Below are 23,139 nucleotides of genomic sequence, written 5' to 3' on the forward strand. Positions count from 1 at the left end.
GTTCTCCACCCAGGCTGCAATACAGTGCCCATAAGTGCCCATAAATGATTAGACGGCCGGCCAAACATTCATGCACACTTACAGAGTGTGCCTACCACTCCCCTCCCCTGATCTGAGAGCAGAGCAGCCCCACCCTGCAGAGCTGCCACAGCAGGAACAAATAAAATGATAATGTCAAGTTATTATCATTTTAATTTTTCCTTTATTTCACTGCTAAAAAGCAGTGAGTCGATGCTCCCCCGCCTTAGCGTAGGAGCCGCCACTATACTTAGGGGGAACTAGGAGTTAATTCCCAAAGTGCCTCTCATGCTATAGTTGGTTGACCTACCTTCACCAACCACTAATGCAGGCCTAAATGTGCCCCCCACCTCGCCACCTTACTGGAGTGCTGTTTTTCCCCAATTTGCCAGAAGAATTTCTGCTTGAGAACCTGAAGGCGGTACCTCGTAAGACCGCCAGAAGAAGGTGAGCGGGGACTGAAAGCACGCAGTTAGAGAGTGCGTTGTCAGGAAACACCTGCAGCCTTGATCTGTAGGAAAATCGGAACAGATCTCTAAAATCAAGAAAACCTCTTGGGTGTTTGGCTCCTCGATGTGGCAGCTCCTCTCAAAACCAAACATGAATAGCAAGTGAAGGTGAAAGAAAAAAACCTTTTTAAATAGAGGTGCTATCTAGGAAGGCAGTGCCCTCAAGCATCTTCTAGAATTTGCACCTGCTAGAATAGGGAAACAGCAATGAATTCACCAGAATTAGCCCAAAACAAATGAGCCATATAGTGAAACTCCTTACTGCCATGGGTGTAAAGCACACAAAACAATAATGACATTACAGTAATACAACATATCTTGCTGTTCAAGTATTGGACCTTTATTGGTACGAACATGCTGATGAGATGGACTTGTTTTAATACTTGCGGCAAGGAGTTTGTTACACACACTTCCTGAAAATTCACAAAATCTCTTAAAACAAACTCCTTCAAATTGCACCAAACACTTGGCCTCAGCATTACCTTGTTTTCACAGTTTTGCCCCAATTCTTTGATTGTTCTCTGTGGTTGCTTTTACAGAGCTCTGCTGCTGAGGTTAAACTTTAGAAATATGTATAAATACATAAAACCTGCTAAAAGCAGGCAGTGTTCTGTTCCCATTTGAATTGATAGCCCGAAATATACTTTGGCAGATTTGATACTCTATCACATACATAATGAATAATCCGTCTACTGTATTAAAATTACATATATGCTCTTACATTTGTAATGCGGTGGACGGTATATCCGTCACATTTGCAACATAGTATCCTATTTGCCAAAGTCTAAATCAGGCCCTTTATTTTCAATATGTTGCCCTATAATTACAGTCTTTCAAGGACACATTACTGTTCCTTACTAAAGCAATTCACTCGTATAAGTGCAGCTCAACTTTGGGGACCTTCCAGAAACAAATCCGTATTTTAGGAGACCTGCAGTGTTGAACCACGCTACGTTCAGATGCTCGGTGTAAGCAGAATGATCTGAAATCTGTTCATGTGATGTCCTGCTTGGGCTAAACCTTAACCATCATCATAATGATCCCTACTTTGTAAATTCCCAGGAGTTGGCAGTGAAGAGAGCTGAAAATCCTAAGTTATGTTCATACATTATTTCAGACATTATGTTTATAAACTAAGCGTCTCTATCTGAAAGACTGTACTTAATAATGAGGTGGGAAATTATACCAAAGTTGTCAGAATGGTTGTATAAACCAGTGGTAAATGTGATTGGTGAGAAATGGAGCAATATTATGAGTTTTAAATAATTGTAAATAGGGCCTTTCCTAACTAACACATTGTAGGGGTATAAAGCAATATGCATAGATTTTATACATTTTCTGGACTTTCCAGCACACGTCCCAGAAATAGACTTACTGGTCCCTAGCACTAAGGACTTTGTCAGTGTGCCATCACGAGATAGAAAGCCCGTTGGACTGAAATGACTCAACTACCACCTAAGCACTACCTGAGTGAGGTGCGTTTTGTGTAATGTTCAATCCTATGAGATATAGCAATAATTTGTGGAACTCAAACCTGCTTTCGTCAATGAAGGCACACTCAAAAACCATAGGAAACCAATCAAGGCTATATTTTAAAGATTTGTTTTTAAAATCAAAATCCTTTCCTAGCGCATACAATATGAAGAGTAACTATTCAAAAATTCTGCAAAATAGTGTCAGGAAAATTTACCAATAGAGTAAATAACAGATAATATTGTAACATATTGATTATAGCATAAAGTTTTCTTTATATTAATATCTCCAACCCAAGCCCCACTTATATTGCTAAGTAGCTAAACCAAAAGGAAAGGGGCCTACTTTGAGTTTCAAAGATGGTTAATTCCCCTATACCCCTATACCTCTTCTAAACAGTAGGATCAATGTTCAACAAAAAGTAGCATGTGCTGTTTTCAGCTGCTTTGACAGGCAGGCTGATAAGCCCATTTACCACGTGTGACCCAAACACTACTGGGTCAGAGGGAGTGGGAGAGGGTTTGCCCAAAGGGCGAGGGACCGACGTTTTTTGCTCTCCCTTCCAATATAGTTTCCTCTAAAGAAACAAAAGGCTATCGGGAGGCACATTTAGCCTTCGCTTGGTGGGCTTATCGGCCTCCACTAAAGAAACAAAAGGGCTCCTATATTACTAGCCCAATCTATTGGGGCTTTTTACACCTTACTACTTAGGTGCTCCTTCACTGAGGAATATCTCAAACGTTCCAATACTATACTTTCTGCTAAACTGTGGTCATTATTTAAAAACAATAAGCAAAAAATTAAGTTATCAACTTCTATGAAACCTTGTTCATTGCTTAAAACATTCACTGGAGCAGAAAATTCGACTTAGAAAAAAATAACAAGAATATTTTAAAGCAGACTTGATTATCACATTGCAATGAATAATGACATGAATAAATGTGGATTTTATATTTGTCAATCATACCTAAATAGCCAACATGTATACGTCAAAAAAGGACACTTAATTGGAAAAATATATATATTATAGATTCACATAAGTGGCCAAGCTCAAAAGGTTGGATTAGAACCCAGATCCCCACATTCCAAGAGCAGAAACGTAGACAACAGATCACATTCCTAAATTGTAGTTAGAAGGAAGAGTAAGAAAAATGTACCCACCCAGAGTAATACGACTACTCTAGGTTTGGTGGTCTGGCTTCTATTGCCTATATCAGCCTTCAAAATTTGCATACAGCCTTGCTACTTATTTCAGTCAGTCGGTTTTGTTTCTAGGTCATAAACTAGTGTTTCTGTTGTACCTCAGCGATATTCCATTAGGCATGTATTTGTGACAAAATAACTCAAACTCAATTTTGTTCTAGCAATTACTGTTGGAATGTGTTTGTTTCAACACATTTTCAAAACCTTGTGAGTATGTACAGGCTTCTAGAATTCTTCTAGATTTCATCTCCATCCTGGGAGTGGCCTGAATATAAACATTACTTTGAAGCTTAACCACAACCATTGAATGTGTCTTAATAATCCAATTTTTCCCCAGCTTTGTCCTTGTGAACAGTGTGACCTTGGAGGGAGATGGCTGCCCTGTATGCAAGTCAGCTGAAGCTGAGCTCCGTGAACTATCTCTCACCCTGAATTGTTCAAGAAAGGTAAAATTCTGTATTCCACTGTAGATTTTAACTATCTCTAACAGTTAACTGATACTCCAGGTACACATACAGAGTGTGTATTTTTTTATGAACATTCAAAGACTTAGGTCATGCGCTGTTTTCCACCACATTGTTCAAAGCACCACAGATTTCTTGGAGGGAAAGACAATTCACTGCCTACAAAAGTCTGTTTTTGATTGTATTTTAAGAAAGGCCTTTGGCTGCCTAAATGTTCTTGACATTCATTGCCTATGAAGTTCTCTTGGAGGGTAAGTGCTTTGGAGACAAAAGGGACCTGCATTAGCAGCGACATTCTACAATAGAGATTGAAAATGTATATCAGAGGATGGAGGAAAGATAGATCATACTGTAGGACAGACCAAATATTACTTATTTTGGACCTAAACTAGTCATCTGTCAAAGAAACTATTTACATTAGCTCAAGGTTAAGGTGGGAGATAAAACAAGAATTTCGAAAACAAACCTAATCTTTGCAGTACATCTTTGACCATCCATCTGAAGAGGTTTCTTGAGTGGGGCAAGATGCATTACATCTGGTTTCAGTGTTCGGTTGTGGAAATGCTCTCGGCTAGTTCAGTTTATAAGCCCTCAATATGTGTATGTGTTGTTCTTACTGCAGACCATAGGTTCCATTGATACAAATAAGTTTGGATAACTCACGATATATGTGGAAACACAGGAGAAATAACTTAATTACCAGTATTTATTTCAGATTTTAAGACCGCTTAATATGAAACACAAAATAAAGGTTTGTCTATGTAGCAGTTTTGTGAAGTGCTGAATGTACCATCTTGATCTTAAAGGAAGAGATCATACCGAAATCAAATGGTGGTAGAAAAGAAGCTATATAACACAAAAGGGAAAGGAGAGAAATATTTATGGAGCCAGAAGAGTTGTCCTCTCTAAGTACAACATATTACACTCTGTGGAACTAAAAGGATCTGATTGATGTTGTTTTCCAACTTGTTTTTATTTCGGAGTATACAGCCATCAGAACACATTTTTATCGCACGTAAACACATCATGCACGAATGATGTCGATTCAAAGTACAATTCATGGATTTAGGCACCCTCTCTGGATCTGTGATGCCCCCTGGACAATCCGAGGTTTGGACCCCAAATGACATCCTGAAGTACATTTGAAAATGCAGTGAGCGCTGTACATCCCCGATAAGGTAAACAGTTGGCAATGACACACAAAACAGTTAATCAAGAATATAAGAAAGAAGAGAAAACCTAGGCAGCAATTGGCAGAGGTGATATATTCCATATATACCTACGAGACATTGAAAGGCTAAACATATGTCAGAGTCCATCTTGTCCCTCCCTCCGGATGGACTCATAGTTCCCTGAGTAACATGTTGATGAGGCCACGCCGTGAGACATCTGTTCCAATCCATCGCCATCCGATGACACAGATTTGTTGGAGTTTTAACCTCTTCGTCATGCTTTCACGAAGACTATCTCCCCCAGAGGGGTGGTGGGGGAGTCTTGCAATCACCCAGCTCGTCCTACCCTAATCCACAGAGGTCAACCAGCTGTTCTCAATACACACATCTGTCCGTTTCCACCAGCCGGCGATAGTTAATCGAACAGGGCATCAGGTATCGTCTGCGATTGAGCTCCGGAGCTCCCTGTCTGGGATGGGGCATCCGTGTCCCCGCCCGGTTGCTCGACCATCTGTAGCTTCCCCAGCATGACACCCCCACATCTCCAGATCCCGTTCAGCATTCTCGTCAGTGCGAACTAAGTGTAAATGTCGCTCTTCTGCTACACCCCGTTCGCGCATATGGGCTCTCTATCTAGTCGGCCTAGGGGGTGCAGGGTGCGTCCAATGGATAGCGATGCAGCATTTGGCTAACACAAGTCCCAGTAGTGTAAATTTGTGTTGCATTCGGGTCCAGGTTGGGAACCAGTAGAACCCCGAGAAGACCATGCTTGACCGTTGCCTCAACCTGAATACCTGTGGCTTCCCGCTGCGTCCCTAGTACACCTGACCAGTAGACCCAAAGTCGGGTACAATCCCATGTCATATGCGCAAACATCACAGGCTCAACGCCACAGCGGGGACAAGCTGGCGAACATGCCACGTTAAACTGTGCTAAACTGTGTGGGGTCAGGTATGTGTGGTGCAGGGAGCGGAATTGCGTGAATTTAAAGCGAGTATTGCTGGCCACCTCTCGAACCTGTGCAAATGCTTGTTTCCATTCCCCCTCAGTAAGAGGTAATGGTAGGTCCGTTGACCACCTGTCCTGGACCCGGGAAACGTCAACTCTAAGGTCTGCCTTCAGAACCCCATTTAGGCGGGAAATCAGACCCCTGAAGGAGCCTGGGTCGAGGATTACCAACAAAGTACGAGGTTCTTCAGGAAAAGAGATACATGATTTGCGGGCTGTGCGTGATATTTTTGCGTATTGTGGGATTTGAAAGCATTCCCTTGAGTCGGCGAAGGAGAAGAAGGTCTCATTAAGATATAAATCACCCATCACCAGACAGCCACAGTTGAACCATCCTGTCAAGTCCATCACTGACTGTATATGGCGGAAGCTATGGAGTCACTGCAGGGGAAACCTCTATACATATGGAGCTCTACGCAAGACCAGGGTGACTGCCCGTTAACAGCCCCACGCGACCTGGTGAACCACGGTTGGGTAATCTAGGGGAATCCCGGAACCCATCATAAGACCTCTCGGGATTCTGCCCCCCAAATTCCCGTAACTTTTTTCAAGAACACAGTGTCGAATTATGCATTTTACAACACAATCTTTAACATAAACGGTTTACAAGTCTTGAGATTATAACGCAGGCACTAATTAAGTATTCCAATGCTTTTATTATGGGCTAAGTAAGACTTTACTACTGGGGTGTTGGGACTCATGTTCCCCATTAAACAGATGGTACCGAAACAATGGCTTTTTCAATTTTTGACCTCTAAATTTTAACTAAAAAGTAGTATGTTTTACAGACTGCTAAGAAAGTCTGTTTATTCATGGTATTTTTTCACTTTAATGTACCCGTTTAGCCCCTTCAAAGTTCATTAACAGTAATATCTCCTAACTAGCACTAAAGGTGTCAGAAGCAGGGCAAAAATAAGTTATGCAAACCTCACAATCATTGGATACACATAGTAGAGCTTGACAGAATATAAAAGCCCATAAAGCAAAGTTACTGCTCAATTGCCCTTAGTTTATGTGATCTGACCCCATATAGTTTACACCAGTCTGAAATGCTTAGGGCTCAGACAGCTGCAGTGATAATGTAAAAAAAAAATCGTTATCAACATAGATGCTGAAATACCTCCATGCAAGTCATCAAATAAACATAGCAGTGAGCGCCCTCTGGTACTAATTAACCTTAGTTAGCAAGAAGTCTCTGAAACTAAACAATTGAACAACTATCATCTTTATATTTCAGAAAGGCAGTCATTTTGTAGCTTGGCAGTTTCTGAAAATATACATTTCACCAAAATACATTATACTTCAAAGTGAGGAAGCCCAATAACACCTCACAGAAGTTTACCATTTTCATGGAACAAAAAAGGTTTATTTCTTTCCCCAAAATAGTTTTTTTTCGTTTTGCTTTTTTCGTTTCTCATCCTACCTCGTATTCTTTTTCTATCAGGGTATCTGTGCCCCCAGCTGCAGAGCCTACTTTCTATTTCTCATACCTGAGCATTACAGTCTCATTGCTCCTTTGTTCTGCTGGGGAGCCCTTGCATGCCTCCCATCTGCTGGACTTCAGTTGGTGTATGATAATAACAGAGCCTCAGCTCTCCTTCCTTTTTTCTGGTGCCAGATATTGCCTTGCAAAAACAGAAAGGTGGATGGATGGAATGCTTGAATTAATCGCAGCCAATGGCAATTGATCGGGCTGCATTCCAGACCATTGTTTTTTGCCGATTTTACCATTCTAGACCGAAACCCGCCGCTTTCAAATCAGGCTTGATGCGGCTCCAATACAAACAGTTCAGCCTGAGCTACCAGTCAAGGTCCCCCCAGATGGGAACACAAGTACCCCAGGCCAGTTTCTAGCTACTTAGGTCTCATCAGTGAAACCTAGCTTGAGTCCTATGGCACAGTGAGCAAGGGACCCACATCTCTTCAAACCAGCTGCACTTAGTGCATCATCTGTAAAAACAACAAGGTGATGAAAGGAGTGCTTGAATCAATCTCATCCACTGGCGATTGCTCAGGGCTGCATTCCAGGCCATTGTTTTTCACCTTCTGTGCTGTTCTAGAAAGACAACTGCCTTATGCAAATCAGTCGTGGTCGTGCTCCAATAGAAATAGTCCAGCTTGAACTGCCAGTCCAAGTGCCCTCCAGATGGTAACACACGCAACCCCAAATGGGTTTTGACTGCTCTTATTGTACTGTTCTTTATAATATAGCTCAGTGAGTTATGAAACAGCATCAAATAGCTGCATGCAATCTGCAAGTCTTATGTGTAGAACCTTGCTGTTTTTTTCTAAATCTTATGTTATTTTAAGGTTGCTAACGGGGCTCTTTTGGGTAGTAATAAAAACTTTTTAGCAAGTGCTCTATGAATGGTTAGCAATGTAATTACTCCTATAAACAGATATATTTGACCTTTCTGTGCACGCACATTTCTTATACACAGAGCTTGGGAAAGTCAAAAACCTGTCTCCAAATTATAGTTCATCTTAAGCAGTTATCAAGTGACACGCTGAATGTCATTCTTTTCCTAAATGCCATTGGCATCAAGGTGTTAAACTCCAGCTACCACACTCAGTCAGGATGAGACTCGAACCAAAGGAGTGCTGATGGTCCTTGAAGTTGCACTTTTGGTAGACAGAGCTTGAACTGAAAGTAAAAGCCCTTCCTTATTATCCGCAGGTTTGCAACTCTGATTATATATATATATATATATATATATATATATATATATATATATTATCTACTGGCGGTCGCCAGTAGATAGATATAGTTAGGACCCTGTTTCCATAGGAAATCCGCAACATTCTATTTGGAATAACTTTGGCGCCGGTCGACGAATCCTCGCGAAATTTTCAAAACTAATGGGGCGCTACGCTCCGCTCCTACCCTGAAAGTCTCGGGGTGATTCGTCAAGCGGGGGCTGAGAAAAAAGGGGGGTCCCAAAACGCGTTTTCCCCATGCATTTTTCCATAGGACCTTTAGACACAGCTACAGCCCGAACGGCTGAACATAATTACTTGTAATTTGGCAGAGAGGTAGTCCGCAGGTCAAGGAAGTGCCTTTTGTAGATCTGGTGTAAATCTGTTCAGTAGTTTCTGAGAAAATAGCATTTAAATCAATATATATATCTGTAAGCGTGCTCCGTGCGCTTACGGTAAGCTTACCGTACGCGTACGGTGACGTGCGCGAGCGCGATTCTGATTGGTTGTTAGATCAAAGTAAACATTCGAATCGGTCAAAACCAGGAAGTATCGGCCGCCATTTTCTGTCTCTCGCACTGAAAAACAAAGGTTGATAACATGAAAAGGGGGCAACGAAGAGAGTTGCAGACCCCCTAGCGTTCGTCGGGGGGTTCACAAAGGACCAAAAAGTATGAAAAATAAATTTAATAATTTTTTTAAAAAATCGCGGAGTGCGCGTACGGTAAGCTTACGGTACGCGTACGGTAAAAAAAAATAAAAAAAAAAAAAAAAATAACAATCACATTTAATATATAAATCTAAGGACACCCAAGGGAGAAAAAAACAATTGATATTTTGTAAAAAATGGCGTGGCGTGCACGGTACGAAATGCGCAAGGTGCACAGCGCGCGCACGGTGCGCGAAGCGCACGGTGCGCGCAAAAATTTACAATAAATAGATAACTTAGCATTTAAAAAACCGTACAAATTCACTGAAAAAAACATAGGTTTCACACACGTTATAGTTAGGAATTAGCATTTAAAAAACCTTGCAAATTCACTTAAAAAACCATAGGTTTCACACAAGTTATAGTTAGCTGTACATTTCACTCGTAAAAAACCAATGAAATTCCACGTTATAGTTAGATCAGGTAACTATAACTTGCGCGACCGCAATCCACAATGTGTCATTTGAGATGTCATCATTGATGTGATGAGTGATGTCACTGACCATGTCATGAATGATGTAATATGTGACGTCATCAGCAGTTTATTGTGGGCGCGCAAGTTATAGTTACCTGATCTAACTATAACGTGGAATTTCATTGGTTTTTTACGAGTGAAATGTACAGCTAACTATAACTTGTGTGAAACCTATGGTTTTTTAAGTGAATATATATATATATATATATGTATATATGTGTATATATATATATATATATATATATATATATATATATCAAACCGCAAAGTTGCCTGTAGAGAGAGGACCACCACAGGTAAGTATTTCTTCTGCCATCGTTTTATTGTGCAAAGGCAAACACAGTCACAGACATCGTTGCACAAAATAAGTCCCTCCTGACGCGTTTCGTGCTTGAGGAGCACTTCTTCAAAGGATCACGGACTAACGAGGAATGAAACTGGCATTTTTTCAACACGACTTTTAAATGGTTATTCTCCCGCCTTAGTGGGCGTGGCCACCCCTGTGGCCGATGGTAGCTGTAGTGTTGAATCTTGCTTCAGTGAGTCGCCAGACTTCAATCCTCAATACTGTTTGTAAATCCCAAGTGGGTATGCAATACGGCATGTAGGTTTCTGGGTTGCCGCTTACATCGCACAAAAGCACTTCCTGTCCAGAACGCCGAAATGTAGATTGGCACTTCAGCAGGACTGCGCTGGGCGCAGCAGGGTCACTCTCGCGGCTCAGGCGGGGCCGCTAAACATCAAACCGCAAAGTTGCCTGAGAGAGAGGACCACCACAGGTAAGTATTTCTTCTGCCATCGTTGTATTGTGCAATGGCAAACACAGTCACAGACATCGTTGCACAAAATAAGTCCCTCCTGACGCGTTTCGTGCTTGAGGAGCACTTCTTCAAAGGATCACGGACTAACGAGGAATGAAACTGGCATTTTTTCAACACGACTTTTAAATGGTTATTCTCCCGCCTTAGTGGGCGTGGCCACCCCTGTGGCCGATGGTAGCTGTAGTGTTGAATCTTGCTTCAGTGAGTCGCCAGACTTCAATCCTCAATACTGTTTGTAAATCCCAAGTGGGTATGCAATACGGCATGTAGGTTTCTGGGTTGCCGCTTACATCGCACAAAAGCACTTCCTGTCCAGAACGCCGAAATGTAGATTGGCACTTCAGCAGGACTGCGCTGGGCGCAGCAGGGTCACTCTCGCGGCTCAGGCGGGGCCGCTAAACATCAAACCGCAAAGTTGCCTGTAGAGAGAGGACCACCACAGGTAAGTATTTCTTCTGCCATCGTTTTATTGTGCAAAGGCAAACACAGTCACAGACATCGTTGCACAAAATAAGTCCCTCCTGACGCGTTTCGTGCTTGAGGAGCACTTCTTCAAAGGATCACGGACAAACGAGGAATGAAACTGGCATTTTTTCAACACGACTTTTAAATGGTTATTCTCCCGCCTTAGTGGGTGTGGCCACCCCTGTGGCCGATGGTAGCTGTAGTGTTGAATCTTGCTTCAGTGAGTCGCCAGACTTCAATCCTCAATACTGTTTGTAAATCCCAAGTGGGTATGCAATACAGCATGTAGGTTTCTGGGTTGCCGCTTACATCGCACAAAAGCACTTCCTGTCCAGAACGCCGAAATGTAGATTGGCACTTCAGCAGGACTGCGCTGGGCGCAGCAGGGTCACTCTCGCGGCTCAGGCGGGGCCGCTAAACATCAAACCGCAAAGTTGCCTGTAGAGAGAGGACCACCACAGGTAAGTATTTCTTCTGCCATCGTTTTATTGTGCAAAGGCAAACACAGTCACAGACATCGTTGCACAAAATAAGTCCCTCCTGACGCGTTTCGTGCTTGAGGAGCACTTCTTCAAAGGATCACGGACTAACGAGGAATGAAACTGGCATTTTTTCAACACGACTTTTAAACGACTTTTAAATGGTTATTCTCCCGCCTTAGTGGGCGTGGCCACCCCTGTGTGTGTACTGTTCTTTATAATATACCTCAGTGAGTTATGAAACAGCATCAAATAGCTGCATGCAATCTGCAAGTCTTATGTGTAGAACCTTGCTGTTTTTTTCTAAATCTTATGTTATTTTAAGGTTGCTAACGGGGCTCTTTTGGGTAGTAATAAAAACTTTTTAGCAAGTGCTCTATGAATGGTTAGCAATGTAATTACTCCTATAAACAGATATATTTGACCTTTCTGTGCACGCACATTTCTTATACACAGAGCTTGGGAAAGTCAAAAACCTGTCTCCAAATTATAGTTCATCTTAAGCAGTTATCAAGTGACACGCTGAATGTCATTCTTTTCCTAAATGCCATTGGCATCAAGGTGTTAAACTCCAGCTACCACACTCAGTCAGGATGAGACTCGAACCAAAGGAGTGCTGATGGTCCTTGAAGTTGCACTTTTGGTAGACAGAGCTTGAACTGAAAGTAAAAGCCCTTCCTTATTATCCGCAGGTTTGCAACTCTGATTATATATATATATATATATTATCTACTGGCGGTCGCCAGTAGATATTTATAGTTAGGACCCTGTTTCCATAGGAAATCCGCAACATTCTATTTGGAATAACTTTGGCGCCGGTCGACGAATCCTCGCGAAATTTTCAAAACTAATGGGGCGCTACGCTCCGCTCCTACCCTGAAAGTCTCGGGGTGATTCGTCAAGCGGGGGCTGAGAAAAAAGGGGGGTCCCAAAACGCCTTTTCCCCATGCATTTTTCCATAGGACCTTTAGACACAGCTACAGCCCGAACGGCTGAACAGAATTACTTGTAATTTGGCAGAGAGGTAGTCCGCAGGTCAAGGAAGTGCCTTTTGTAGGTCTGGTGTAAATCTGTTCAGTAGTTTCTAAGAAAATAGCATTTAAATCAATATATATATCTGTAAGCGCGCTCCGTGCGCTTACGGTAAGCTTACCGTACGCGTACCGTGACGTGCGCGAGCGCGATTCTGATTGGTTTTTAGATCAAAGTAAACATTCGAATCGGTCAAAACCAGGAAGTATCGGCCGCCATTTTCTGTCTCTCGCACTGAAAAACAAAGGTTGATAACATGAAAAGGGGGCAACGAAGAGAGTTGCAGACCCCCTAGCGTTCGTCAGGGGGTTCACAAAGGACCAAAAAGTATGAAAAATAAATGTAATAATTTTTTTTAAAAATCGCGGAGTGCGCGTACGGTAAGCTTACGGTACGCGTACGGTAAAAAAATATATAAATCTAAGGACCCCCAAGGGAGAAAAAAATGGCGTGGCGTGCACGGTACGAAATGCGCAAGGTGGGCGCTCGGTGCGCGAAGCGCACCGAGTGCCCACAGCGCACGCACGCACGGTGGTAACTTAGCATTTAAAAAAACGTACAAATTCACTGAAAAAACCATAGGTTTCACACACGTTATAGTTAGGAATTAGCATTTAAAAAACCTTGCAAATTCACTTAAAAAACCATAGGTTTCACACAAGTTATAGTTAGCTGTACATTTCACTCGTAAAAAACCAATGAAATTCCACGTTATAGTTAGATCAGGTAACTATAACTTGCGCGACCGCAATCCACAATGTGTCATTTGAGATGTCATCATTGATGTGATGAGTGATGTCACTGACCATGTCATGAGTGATGTAATATGTGACGTCATCAGCAGTTTATTGTGGGCGCGCAAGTTATAGTTACCTGATCTAACTATAACGTGGAATTTCATTGGTTTTTTACGAGTGAAATGTACAGCTAACTATAACTTGTGTGAAACCTATGGTTTTTTAAGTGAATATATATATATATATATATATCCACCACAATTTTTCCTTGATTTGGGGTCGCGATCATTGCAGATAAGCATTCCGCTTCATTCAACCAAAGGCGTGCAGCTTCCCTTTCCTTCGTGTCGTCCCTGGCCTTACGCGTTTCGAATTCTTTTAATTCTCATCAGAGGCCCGTGCAGCGATCCTTTTCAGTCCGACCACATTACCCAGCTTGAGTTTATATAGCGTTCATTTGGCTTCAGGTGTGCCTAATAATAATTCATTTGTTGAGCACTCTGGGAAATGTAGTCCTTTCACTTTGAATTTTTTAACCCTCCAGTGGGTGTTGATGCTGTACGCAGTATGGGACCAATTCCTCACCCTCCATTGGGTTTTAGAAAGAGACTCTGCATGTCTGTAATTCCGGATCTGCAATGCCCGATTAAAGAAAACAAAGGAGTTTGTTTCTTCCGGGTCCGGCATTGGGTACCGGTGATGCGTTATCCCACGCGGCCAGGAAATGCCGCTTATATATCCACCACAATTTTTCCTTGATTTGGGGTCGCGATCATTGCAGATAAGCATTCCGCTTCATTCAACCAAAGGCGTGCAGCTTCCCTTTCCTTCGTGTCGTCCCTGGCCTTACGCGTTTCGAATTCTTTTAATTCTCATCAGAGGCCCGTGCAGCGATCCTTTTCAGTCCGACCACATTACCCAGCTTGAGTTTATATAGCGTTCATTTGGCTTCAGGTGTGCCTAATAATAATTCATTTGTTGAGCACTCTGGGAAATGTAGTCCTTTCACTTTGAATTTTTTAACCCTCCAGTGGGTGTTGATGCTGTACGCAGTATGGGACCAATTCCTCACCCTCCATTGGGTTTTAGAAAGAGACTCTGCATGTCTGTAATTCCGGATCTGCAATGCCCGATTAAAGAAAACAAAGGAGTTTGTTTCTTCCGGGTCCGGCATTGGGTACCGGTGATGCGTTATCCCACACGGCCAGGAAATGGCGCTTATATATCCACCACAATTTTTCCTTGATTTGGGGTCGCGATCATTGCAGATAAGCATTCCGCTTCATTCAACCAAAGGCGTGCAGCTTCCCTTTCCTTCGTGTCGTCCCTGGCCTTACGCGTTTCGAATTCTTTTAATTCTCATCAGAGGCCCGTGCAGCGATCCTTTTCAGTCCGACCACATTACCCAGCTTGAGTTTATATAGCGTTCATTTGGCTTCAGGTGTGCCTAATAATAATTCATTTGTTGAGCACTCTGGGAAATGTAGTCCTTTCACTTTGAATTTTTTAACCCTCCAGTGGGTGTTGATGCTGTACGCAGTATGGGACCAATTCCTCACCCTCCATTGGGTTTTAGAAAGAGACTGAAAAGGATCGCTGCACGGGCCTCTGATGAGAATGAAAAGAATTCGAAACGCGTAAGGCCAGGGACGACACGAAGGAAAGGGAAGCTGCACGCCTTTGGTTGAATGAAGCGGAATGCTTATCTGCAATGATCGCGACCCCAAATCAAGGAAAAATTGTGGTGGATATATATATATATATATATATATATATGTGTATATATATATATATATATATATATATATATATATATATATATATATCCCAGTCGATCCTAGTCACTGAGGCCATCCTTGATCCGGCTCAGTAATAGCTGTTGGATCATTAAGATCGCGATAGTACCACATGGGTGTAATTGCATGGGTAAATGATCTGTTATATGTAGTAGATCAGCATAAAATACTAAATAGTTAGCACTTTGATCGGGTAGTGTAACTCACTGAAACTATGGAATTATCTTGAGTTCCAATCGTCAGAAACTAACCATACCTGTGCTCCTGGGGTAAAGTGCAAAAATACCAGGCTCTTCTATGCTGGTTGTGTTGACAGTATCACAAGAAGTACAAAACCGTGCCAAAACAAAAAACATTTTCCAAAAAAAAGGGAAGGAAATAAAGTACCAGAACAGTGTCCTAGACTCTTCTTAATATGATAATATAAATGTTTCCTGCCAGTTCTAAACGAGCATTGGCAAAGCCAATAGGTCTCACCTTTAGGAGGTGAGAGTAGACCTATTAGCTTTACAAATGCTTGGCACTTCCGTGCACTTATCTTTTATTTTTAATTGACTGTTCTGTATCAAAGTCAAATTGGTTGCTAGTACATAGCCATGCAAGCATGCTGTGGCCATCTGGGAATGGTTTTTCCAATATGGCCGCAGGTCAGGTGTCTGCACGTGTTATCTAATAGCCATCTCAGAAATTTTACTTTACTGTTCAAACCGGGCCGACTGCTATTTTATAACAGTAAGGTCAAAATAAAAGATAATCTTTCAGGAGCACAAAAAGAGATGTGAGCAAACTGCTAGCACTTTGCTGGTGCTAAGCCTTCGGGGGGGGGGGGGACAGATAGCGGAACGGGGAGGTGCAAGAGAGCAATGATCAAGCAGGGGTGGGGAAGTTAACAAATAGAGCATGTGGTGGAGTCCTCTTGGAAAAAAGATTCAAACAAATTTAGCAAATGTGATGGGCAGCAACTGATAAATGGGGGTGTTAATGCACACGCGGTGGGGATGCTATAGAGGACAAGGGTAAGATGAAGGAAACACAACATGCACTTTGATAAAGTACTAATGGAAATACAAAAAAAAAAATTCCTTGCGGCAGTAGTGAAAAGATGCAGCCCATCCAATGAATGAATGAAGTCATTTACATAGCACAGCTTTCACTCCGAGTAGCATCTTGGCGCTGAGAAGCGGGTTAAATGGGGTATCGAGGAGAGTAGTCTCTGACCACGAACCGTCAGAGGAGAGATAAAACCAGACTATCTGGGGCTATGAAAATCTAAGTTTTCAACATTTTCTTAAACATGGGTTCTGACTGCATAAGTCTCAGTTGGGTGGGCAGGTAATTCCAAGCTTTTGTTCCAAGGACAGCCATTGACTTTCCCCCTCTGGACGTCAGGTGAAAGCGGGAAGGTGCAAGAAAATATTCAGAGGAGGATCTCAGAGGAAGTTGGGTAACATAAGGTTTAATTCTCGTCCTGAGGTATTTGGGTCGAGTTAGTCTGACCATTCTGAAGGTAATTACTAGGATCTTAAAGAGGACCCTTTTGTGTATTGGCAGCCAATGGAGGATAACCTCCAAGGCTGAGAACCCCCTTGGCAGTTTCAGTACCAGTCGGGCCGCTGCGTTTTGGACAGTCTGGAGCTTTTTCAGAGTTATTTTTTTTGCTCCAGCGTACAGACTGTTACAGCAGTCCAGGTGAGACAAGATTAAGGCCACTGCAACGGTCTTACGAGCAGTGGCTGGAAGAAGACCAAAAAGATGTTTGAGGATTTGTATCCAATAGAAGCAGGTGCCGGCCACCGAGAGTGCTTGCTGGTGGAAGGACAATGAAGTGTCAAATCTGATCCCCAAGTTCTTAACAGTATCCACTGTGTTCGGAGGGGGCGCTGTGTCAGTCGGCCACCACAGTTTGGGCGTGAATATGTTATATTTTCCAAGCAGCATGATCTCCATTTTTTGGCTATTACACTTGAGGTGGTTCGAATTCATCCACTCAATGACAGCGGAGAGGCATTGCTGGAAGTTCTCTTCTGCCGCTGTGGACGCTTTATCCGGAGTTAGGATAAGCTGAGTATCATCAGCATAGGATACAGATTCGATGTCAAAGGATGACACCAAGTCTAGTAAGGGCGCCATATATTCATTGAAAAGTGTTGGGCTCAGGGCTGAGCCCTGGGGAACACCAGAGCGCAGCTGTTTCTCTGTTGATTGGTAATTGCCAAGTGTTACTATTTGTCTCCTGTTCTCCAGCAATTATGTTAGCCAGGCTAACGCTTTGTAAGGGATACCGCTTCTTTTTAACTGCTCTCCCAAGATGTCATGGGAGACAGTGTTGAATGCGGTCGAGAGATCCAACAGAATCAGCACTGCCATTTTTCCTGGATCTAGGGCAAATTTTAGTGTTACCGTTGTATGTAGCAGCGCTGACTCTGTTCAATGACCGGACCTAAACCCTGATTGCCTGGAGTGTAGAGTGTTGGTTTGTAGGAGAAAATAATTTAGTTGCGTATTTACTAACTTCTCAGTTATTTTGCTTAAACAATGGAAGCAGAGAGATGGGTCTAAGATTGGAGAGAGTTGTTGGGTCTGGTAGCTGTTTTTTTAAGGGGTTTAACAGGCAATTTTCCAATTTTCAGGTACTATTGCTTTCTTAAGAGAGAAGTTTATGATTTGATTAATAATTGGATTTATAGTGTTGATGAGCACATGTAGGGTTTTAGGGGGGCAGGGGTCACGAGGAGAACCTGATTTACATGCGAGTATAGCTTGTCTGGACTGTTCGAGCGTAATCTCCTGTTTGTTTTCCAGATCCAAATCAGATCTTTCTATGGCTAATATGTCGGTTGACTTAAAATCTTTTTTTAGGTCTTTGATCTTTTCATCAAAGTAGTCAGCGATCTGGTCACAAAGTTTTTGTGACGGAGTAATTTCGTGATCAAGCATCTTAGGGTGGGTGAAGGATTCTACAATTTTAAAGATCATTTTTTGATCAGATGCTGCCTGCTTAATGAGATTGGTGTAATGGGCCTTCTTTTCTAATTTGATTTTATGGTGATAATTTTTGAGTGCTGATCTAAAAATAATAAGCTCTTCGGTTTTATAGTTTATCCTCAATTTCCGTTCGAGTTTTCTACATTGGCCTTGCAGATCTTTCAGCTGCGAAGTGTACCAGGGAGCAGAGTTTTTGCCAAGGAGCTCTACTGGGTGCGGCCACCGGTGCTAAATTATTAGCAAGTGTGGCAATCCAGTCGATAAAGATGTCTGTGTCAAGCGAAGGGTCCCCTGTTAGAGTGGGTTTGCCCAGTTCCGCCAATATATGCAAGTTCGGGTTCGTTTGCATTTTATTCCATTTTCTTCTAGTTAATTTGCATAATTGGCCAGAATATTTTACCGTTTGTGTAATGGTACATCCAATCCCAAAAGGGATGAACTTGTGGTCAGACCAAGTTAAAGTAACCGGAGGGTCAACTGTGAGGTTGGTGGAATTGGTGCAAATTCCATCCAGAGTGAGCCCTGCGCAATGCATTGGACCCGTTTTCAGCTGCTTAAGTCCTAAAGTTTCTATTGTTTCTCTGAAATTTTTTGCAGTTGGAGTCTTCTGCTTCCAAATGTAGGTTAAAGTCACCCAGTATAGTGAAGTTAGAGTACCTAACTATCAAGGCACTAAAGCTTTCTCCCAGGGTATCTAGAAACTTAAGACTAGTCCCCTGCGAATGACACTGAGCTGTCTAGTTGGAAACAGAAGCTTAGACTTTCTGCCCCTTTGAACTCTGTAATGTCCAAACGTGGAACATTTGAGAGTGTTCCTATGGATTATTGCTAAGCCCCCTCCTCTTTGTATAGGTCTATCTCTTCTGGGATATAGTATATCCTGGTGGGAGGGATTGTACGATATCGGGGTTAGACCAGTCTTTTAGCCATGTTTCTGTGATAAAGAGCCCATCTTAATTAAGATTTAGAACTGGAACATATATATGTAAGAAGTAATGTAAAGCAGCAATGCAGCATTCAATGTACTGTGTTATGGACATTGAGGCTTCAAAATCATACAGGAAAAGCTGTCTCTAGGCGAAATATAACAATCTGAATAACTTGCTTCTGTCTCTGCATAGGATCAAGTCAAAGCTACCAAATGCCAATCTGTAGTTTACCTGTCAGTTACTATTAGTTAAGATTAATATAAGGTCAAAAGAGATAAAATCGCCATCACAAACTCTTTTTTACAGTCAATCCTTCTCAAGCCACCGAGTGATAGATGGTAGGAATGTAATTCTTACATAAAACTGTTCTTATTAGTCTGGCAATTAAAATTTAAATTTAGCAAGTGGTTAAAACCATGTTGAATTTTAAATAACCCTGAAGCAGTTTCCCATTAAAATGTTGCTGGTACATTGCAACTTTATTACTTGACTTTGTTTTCTTCACTTATCTTGATGCATCCTTTTTCGGAGAACCTGGCAGTAGGCGCAGGCTACTTAAACTCTTGAAAGTTTTATTCACTTAGCGTCACTATTTTTGTATTTCTTTCAAAGAACCAGAATGTTCGTTTAGTTAATAAAACAGTAATGCAGCTAGCAGTTTTTATTGTCCGGTACAGTGTGTGTCTTCTAACACGTACTGATTGTGTTGCACCCGATGCGGCTTTCTCCAACGAACACCGTGATGGTGCTCCTCCTACAAGTGCCTTCAATCAAAAAAGGATTGAATACCAACACAACTACAGCACTTTAAAAGAAACTAACATCCGGTTCAACGACTCCAAAAACATTATAGTAAAAATGGAAGTAATTTCTAGTCTGAAAACAAAATCTGTACAGACGTTCAAGGCCAAGCAAGGATCGATCAGCACCGAGAGTAAGAAGCGCAGGCTTGAAGGCAAGATGGCTGCTTAACTGCAGAAGCAGATCAATTTCGAATTGCAGTAAAACCAATTGACACCAGTTGTGAAACCGAGTCAGATGGAGTTAAGAGCCACCACTAACGCCACAACCACAGGGAGAGGAGCAGAAGCTCTTCCATGAGGAAGAAGAACAGTATGATCAGGCCCTCATTAAAACACAATAATACCATGACATATGGCAGGATTTAGATACTGACTCACCAGAGGAAGAGTTTGATTCTATCTAGTCCATCACTACCAAAAACCTCTCTCCGCAGTGCTTTAATTAAGAAGGTGCTAGACACCGATGGTATACAATTGGAACAGGAGCATTTAGAGACAGGTTTCCTACTGCAAACCCTACTCCGTTCTCGGATGAAAACACAATTTCTCCCCATGCTACACAGCATCGTCAACTAAGGAAGAGAGGCCTTTAAAAAACTGGAATCTTTAAAATCAGTCACACCAAGAGCCAAGAAAAAATATAAACGCTCTACACCGGACGAAGTTTACATCAAAAACGATACACCAGGCAATTCTATGATAGTGTTGAATGCAAGAAGGAGTGCTAACACTCCTGCTTCCACTGGAACACCACCAGATAAGGAAAGCAAATTCTTAGAGATGGTGAAAAGGAAGATGGTAAGATCAGCATCCCCACAGTGGAGGATTGCTATCTCCAGTGTAACCCTATACAGGTATGGCCAGTCTTGGGAAGAAATAGAGGGACTGATGCAATATTAGTCTGACCAATATAAGTAAAAAAGGCCAAAAATATAATTCATGAAGGCAAATCCATAGCAGATGCACGCTTAAAGTTCAGTTCAGGATCCAGAAGACACAGTCACTTGGCACTATACTAAGGAGACATGCATGGTTGAGTCTCAGAATTCAAACAAGAGGTTCAGGCCTCCATCAAAAATATTCCATTCCCTAGAAAAAGTTTTTTTGGGTCAGCAGTATATGACTCCCTACAGCAAATTACATCTACTAGGAGGACAGTTAAGTGAGGAGGTTGCCAACCCGCTTCACAACATGCACAAATCCCACAAACTACTACCGCCCGCAAAACATGCACTACATGACAGTTTTCACAACACCAAAGACATCCCTTAGGAGGCAGAGTGAGGAGGAAATGCAGGATCCCAGATGATCAGTCACAGCCAGTAAATAACTTCGTGAGAGATTGCCCCAACACCAGATACCAGTAGGGGACAAACTGGAAACATTCCTCCAGGAGTGTTGGAAAACAACCTCTGACAAGTTGGTACTAAATATAATATAGTATAGATAATGCATAGAATAAGAAGGTAAACCTCTAAATGCCAAACCAAAGAAAAGAATTTACAAAGGACAGGAACTGAAACTGTTAAAAAGGAAGATAAAAAGACCTATTAGGAAAGGAAAGAATCGAGGAGTATAAGCAGCACAATACTTGGTATACTTCCATATACCCATATAAGACTTGCTATTGAGGCCTGTCATCGATTTCAGATTCCTAAACAAGCTCATTATATCACAGAAATGCAAAATGACCACACTGACAGAAGTCATCTCATGGCTGAAGGATGGAGACTACATGGCGAGCATAGATCTCAAAAACACCTCTTTTCATGCACCGAAGAACAACAAGAAAAAGAAATATCTCAGGGTACTGATAAACAACTCACATTACCAGTTCAAAGTACTTCTATTTGGTATAGTAAGCACATAGAGTTTTCAAAAAATGCCTTACTGTGGTTGAAGCTTTCTAAAGAAGGCAAGTACTACATGGATACACCTACCTACACAACTGACTGTCCGCTTCACTTTCGATCCGGCATTGCCCGAACGAGTTGTTTTTTGCGTGGCCACAGAAATCTTTTCTCTCACCAATTTGAGACGAACATTGAATTTTTACCGTGACCTGTATTTCCGGAACCCATGTGTTCTAGGCATTGTACCTCATAAACGCGTCCTTCTGGAGTATTGTGGGTTCGCTACCCGCCCTAGACGCCCCCTCGGTACCTTGAGGCATTTGAGTATGGGCAATTTAACTGATTAGTCCTGATGATGATCCGATATCCCCCTGATATGGATCGAAACGCCGTCGACATAGTTGTCTACCTTACACATTCGATTTTTTGTATATAACGTATTGTGAAGGTGACAGTATATGTATTAGATGTTTCGCTACTCTTTATATTTTTCAAGATAGAAACATCATTGAAATTGCCTGAATGTGTTTCACATGTTGTCCTCACTATATGTAAGTCTCAGGATACAGGCTTGTGTCCCACTAAGATTCTACTTACATTCTTTGGATTATTGTTAACCATTTCAACTTATTAAAGGTGCCTTGTCCGGCTGGACATTGGCTGAAATATAGTACCAATCTTGGCTATATTCATTGTATGACTAACCACTTTTTGATTTCAGGGACCACTGTTTCCTGTAATATATAACTCCCCAAGGTCCCTGTCTAATTCCTTTGGGTGCCCTTGTATTTTTTTCACATGGGTAGTGGAGAGCAGGCACAGGCTCCCATTCTCCCTGGGAGCGCAAATTGAAAGAGCTCAGGCCAATCCTGAGGCTGCTCTCATGACATGAGAGCAGCCTCAGGATTGGCTGTAGTGGAGTCTGGGAGCCTGTGCCTGTGAAGAGGAAAGGAGCGGAAGAGCGCAATGTGGCCGGCTGTGGATAATTGTTTTTTAGCAGCGTGGTTCCCGGGTACCTAAAATTTGGTCACTTGGGGTTACCACGCCGATGTATAGAGGTGTCAAGAGAAGCATGAAGGCACACAGCATGCAAATGTTGCACTGTAAAGTGAAAAAGGTTCACACACTGGTGAAAAGCACAAAACTGGATGCACAATATAAATGGTGACATCACTATTGTCAGTTACCTCAGGCACCTACTAGAGAAGAAACTATCATTTTCATCTGTTACAGTGCACCTATCAGCAATAGTAGCATGCATAAAGAGGTACATCGGGCAGGAGCTTATTTAGCATACCTGTGGTAAAAAGGCTTCTGGGAGGGGCAACAAGTATTGCACCATCAAGGGCGGCACACTCGCCTATGTGGAATCTGGTACTTTTACAACTAATGAAGGCTTCCCTTCAAGACTTCGCACAAGGCAAAACTAACATCTATGACAATTAAGCAGTGTCTAGTATTTTTGTGCACCGGCATTTACTTTCTCAGCAGATATTTTCTGAGCACTATAG

The 23,139-nt window shown here is 42.1% G+C and overlaps 1 protein-coding gene across 1 annotated transcript in view; it reads left to right on the forward strand.

Annotated features, from left to right (window-relative positions):
- MPPE1 (metallophosphoesterase 1) overlaps positions 1-23,139 on the forward strand; it is a 570,187-nt gene that overhangs the window by 199,066 nt on the left and 347,982 nt on the right. Inside the window, exon 6 of the mRNA XM_085606071.1 lies at positions 3,541-3,649. Within this exon, the coding sequence (XP_085462197.1) occupies positions 3,541-3,649 (109 nt within the window). The remainder of the gene's footprint in view (positions 1-3,540; positions 3,650-23,139) is intronic.

The sequence above is a fragment of the Triturus cristatus genome, chromosome 5_1 (genome assembly GCF_964204655.1).
Source record: "Triturus cristatus chromosome 5_1, aTriCri1.1, whole genome shotgun sequence".
In the NCBI taxonomy this organism is placed as follows: domain Eukaryota; kingdom Metazoa; phylum Chordata; class Amphibia; order Caudata; family Salamandridae; genus Triturus; species Triturus cristatus.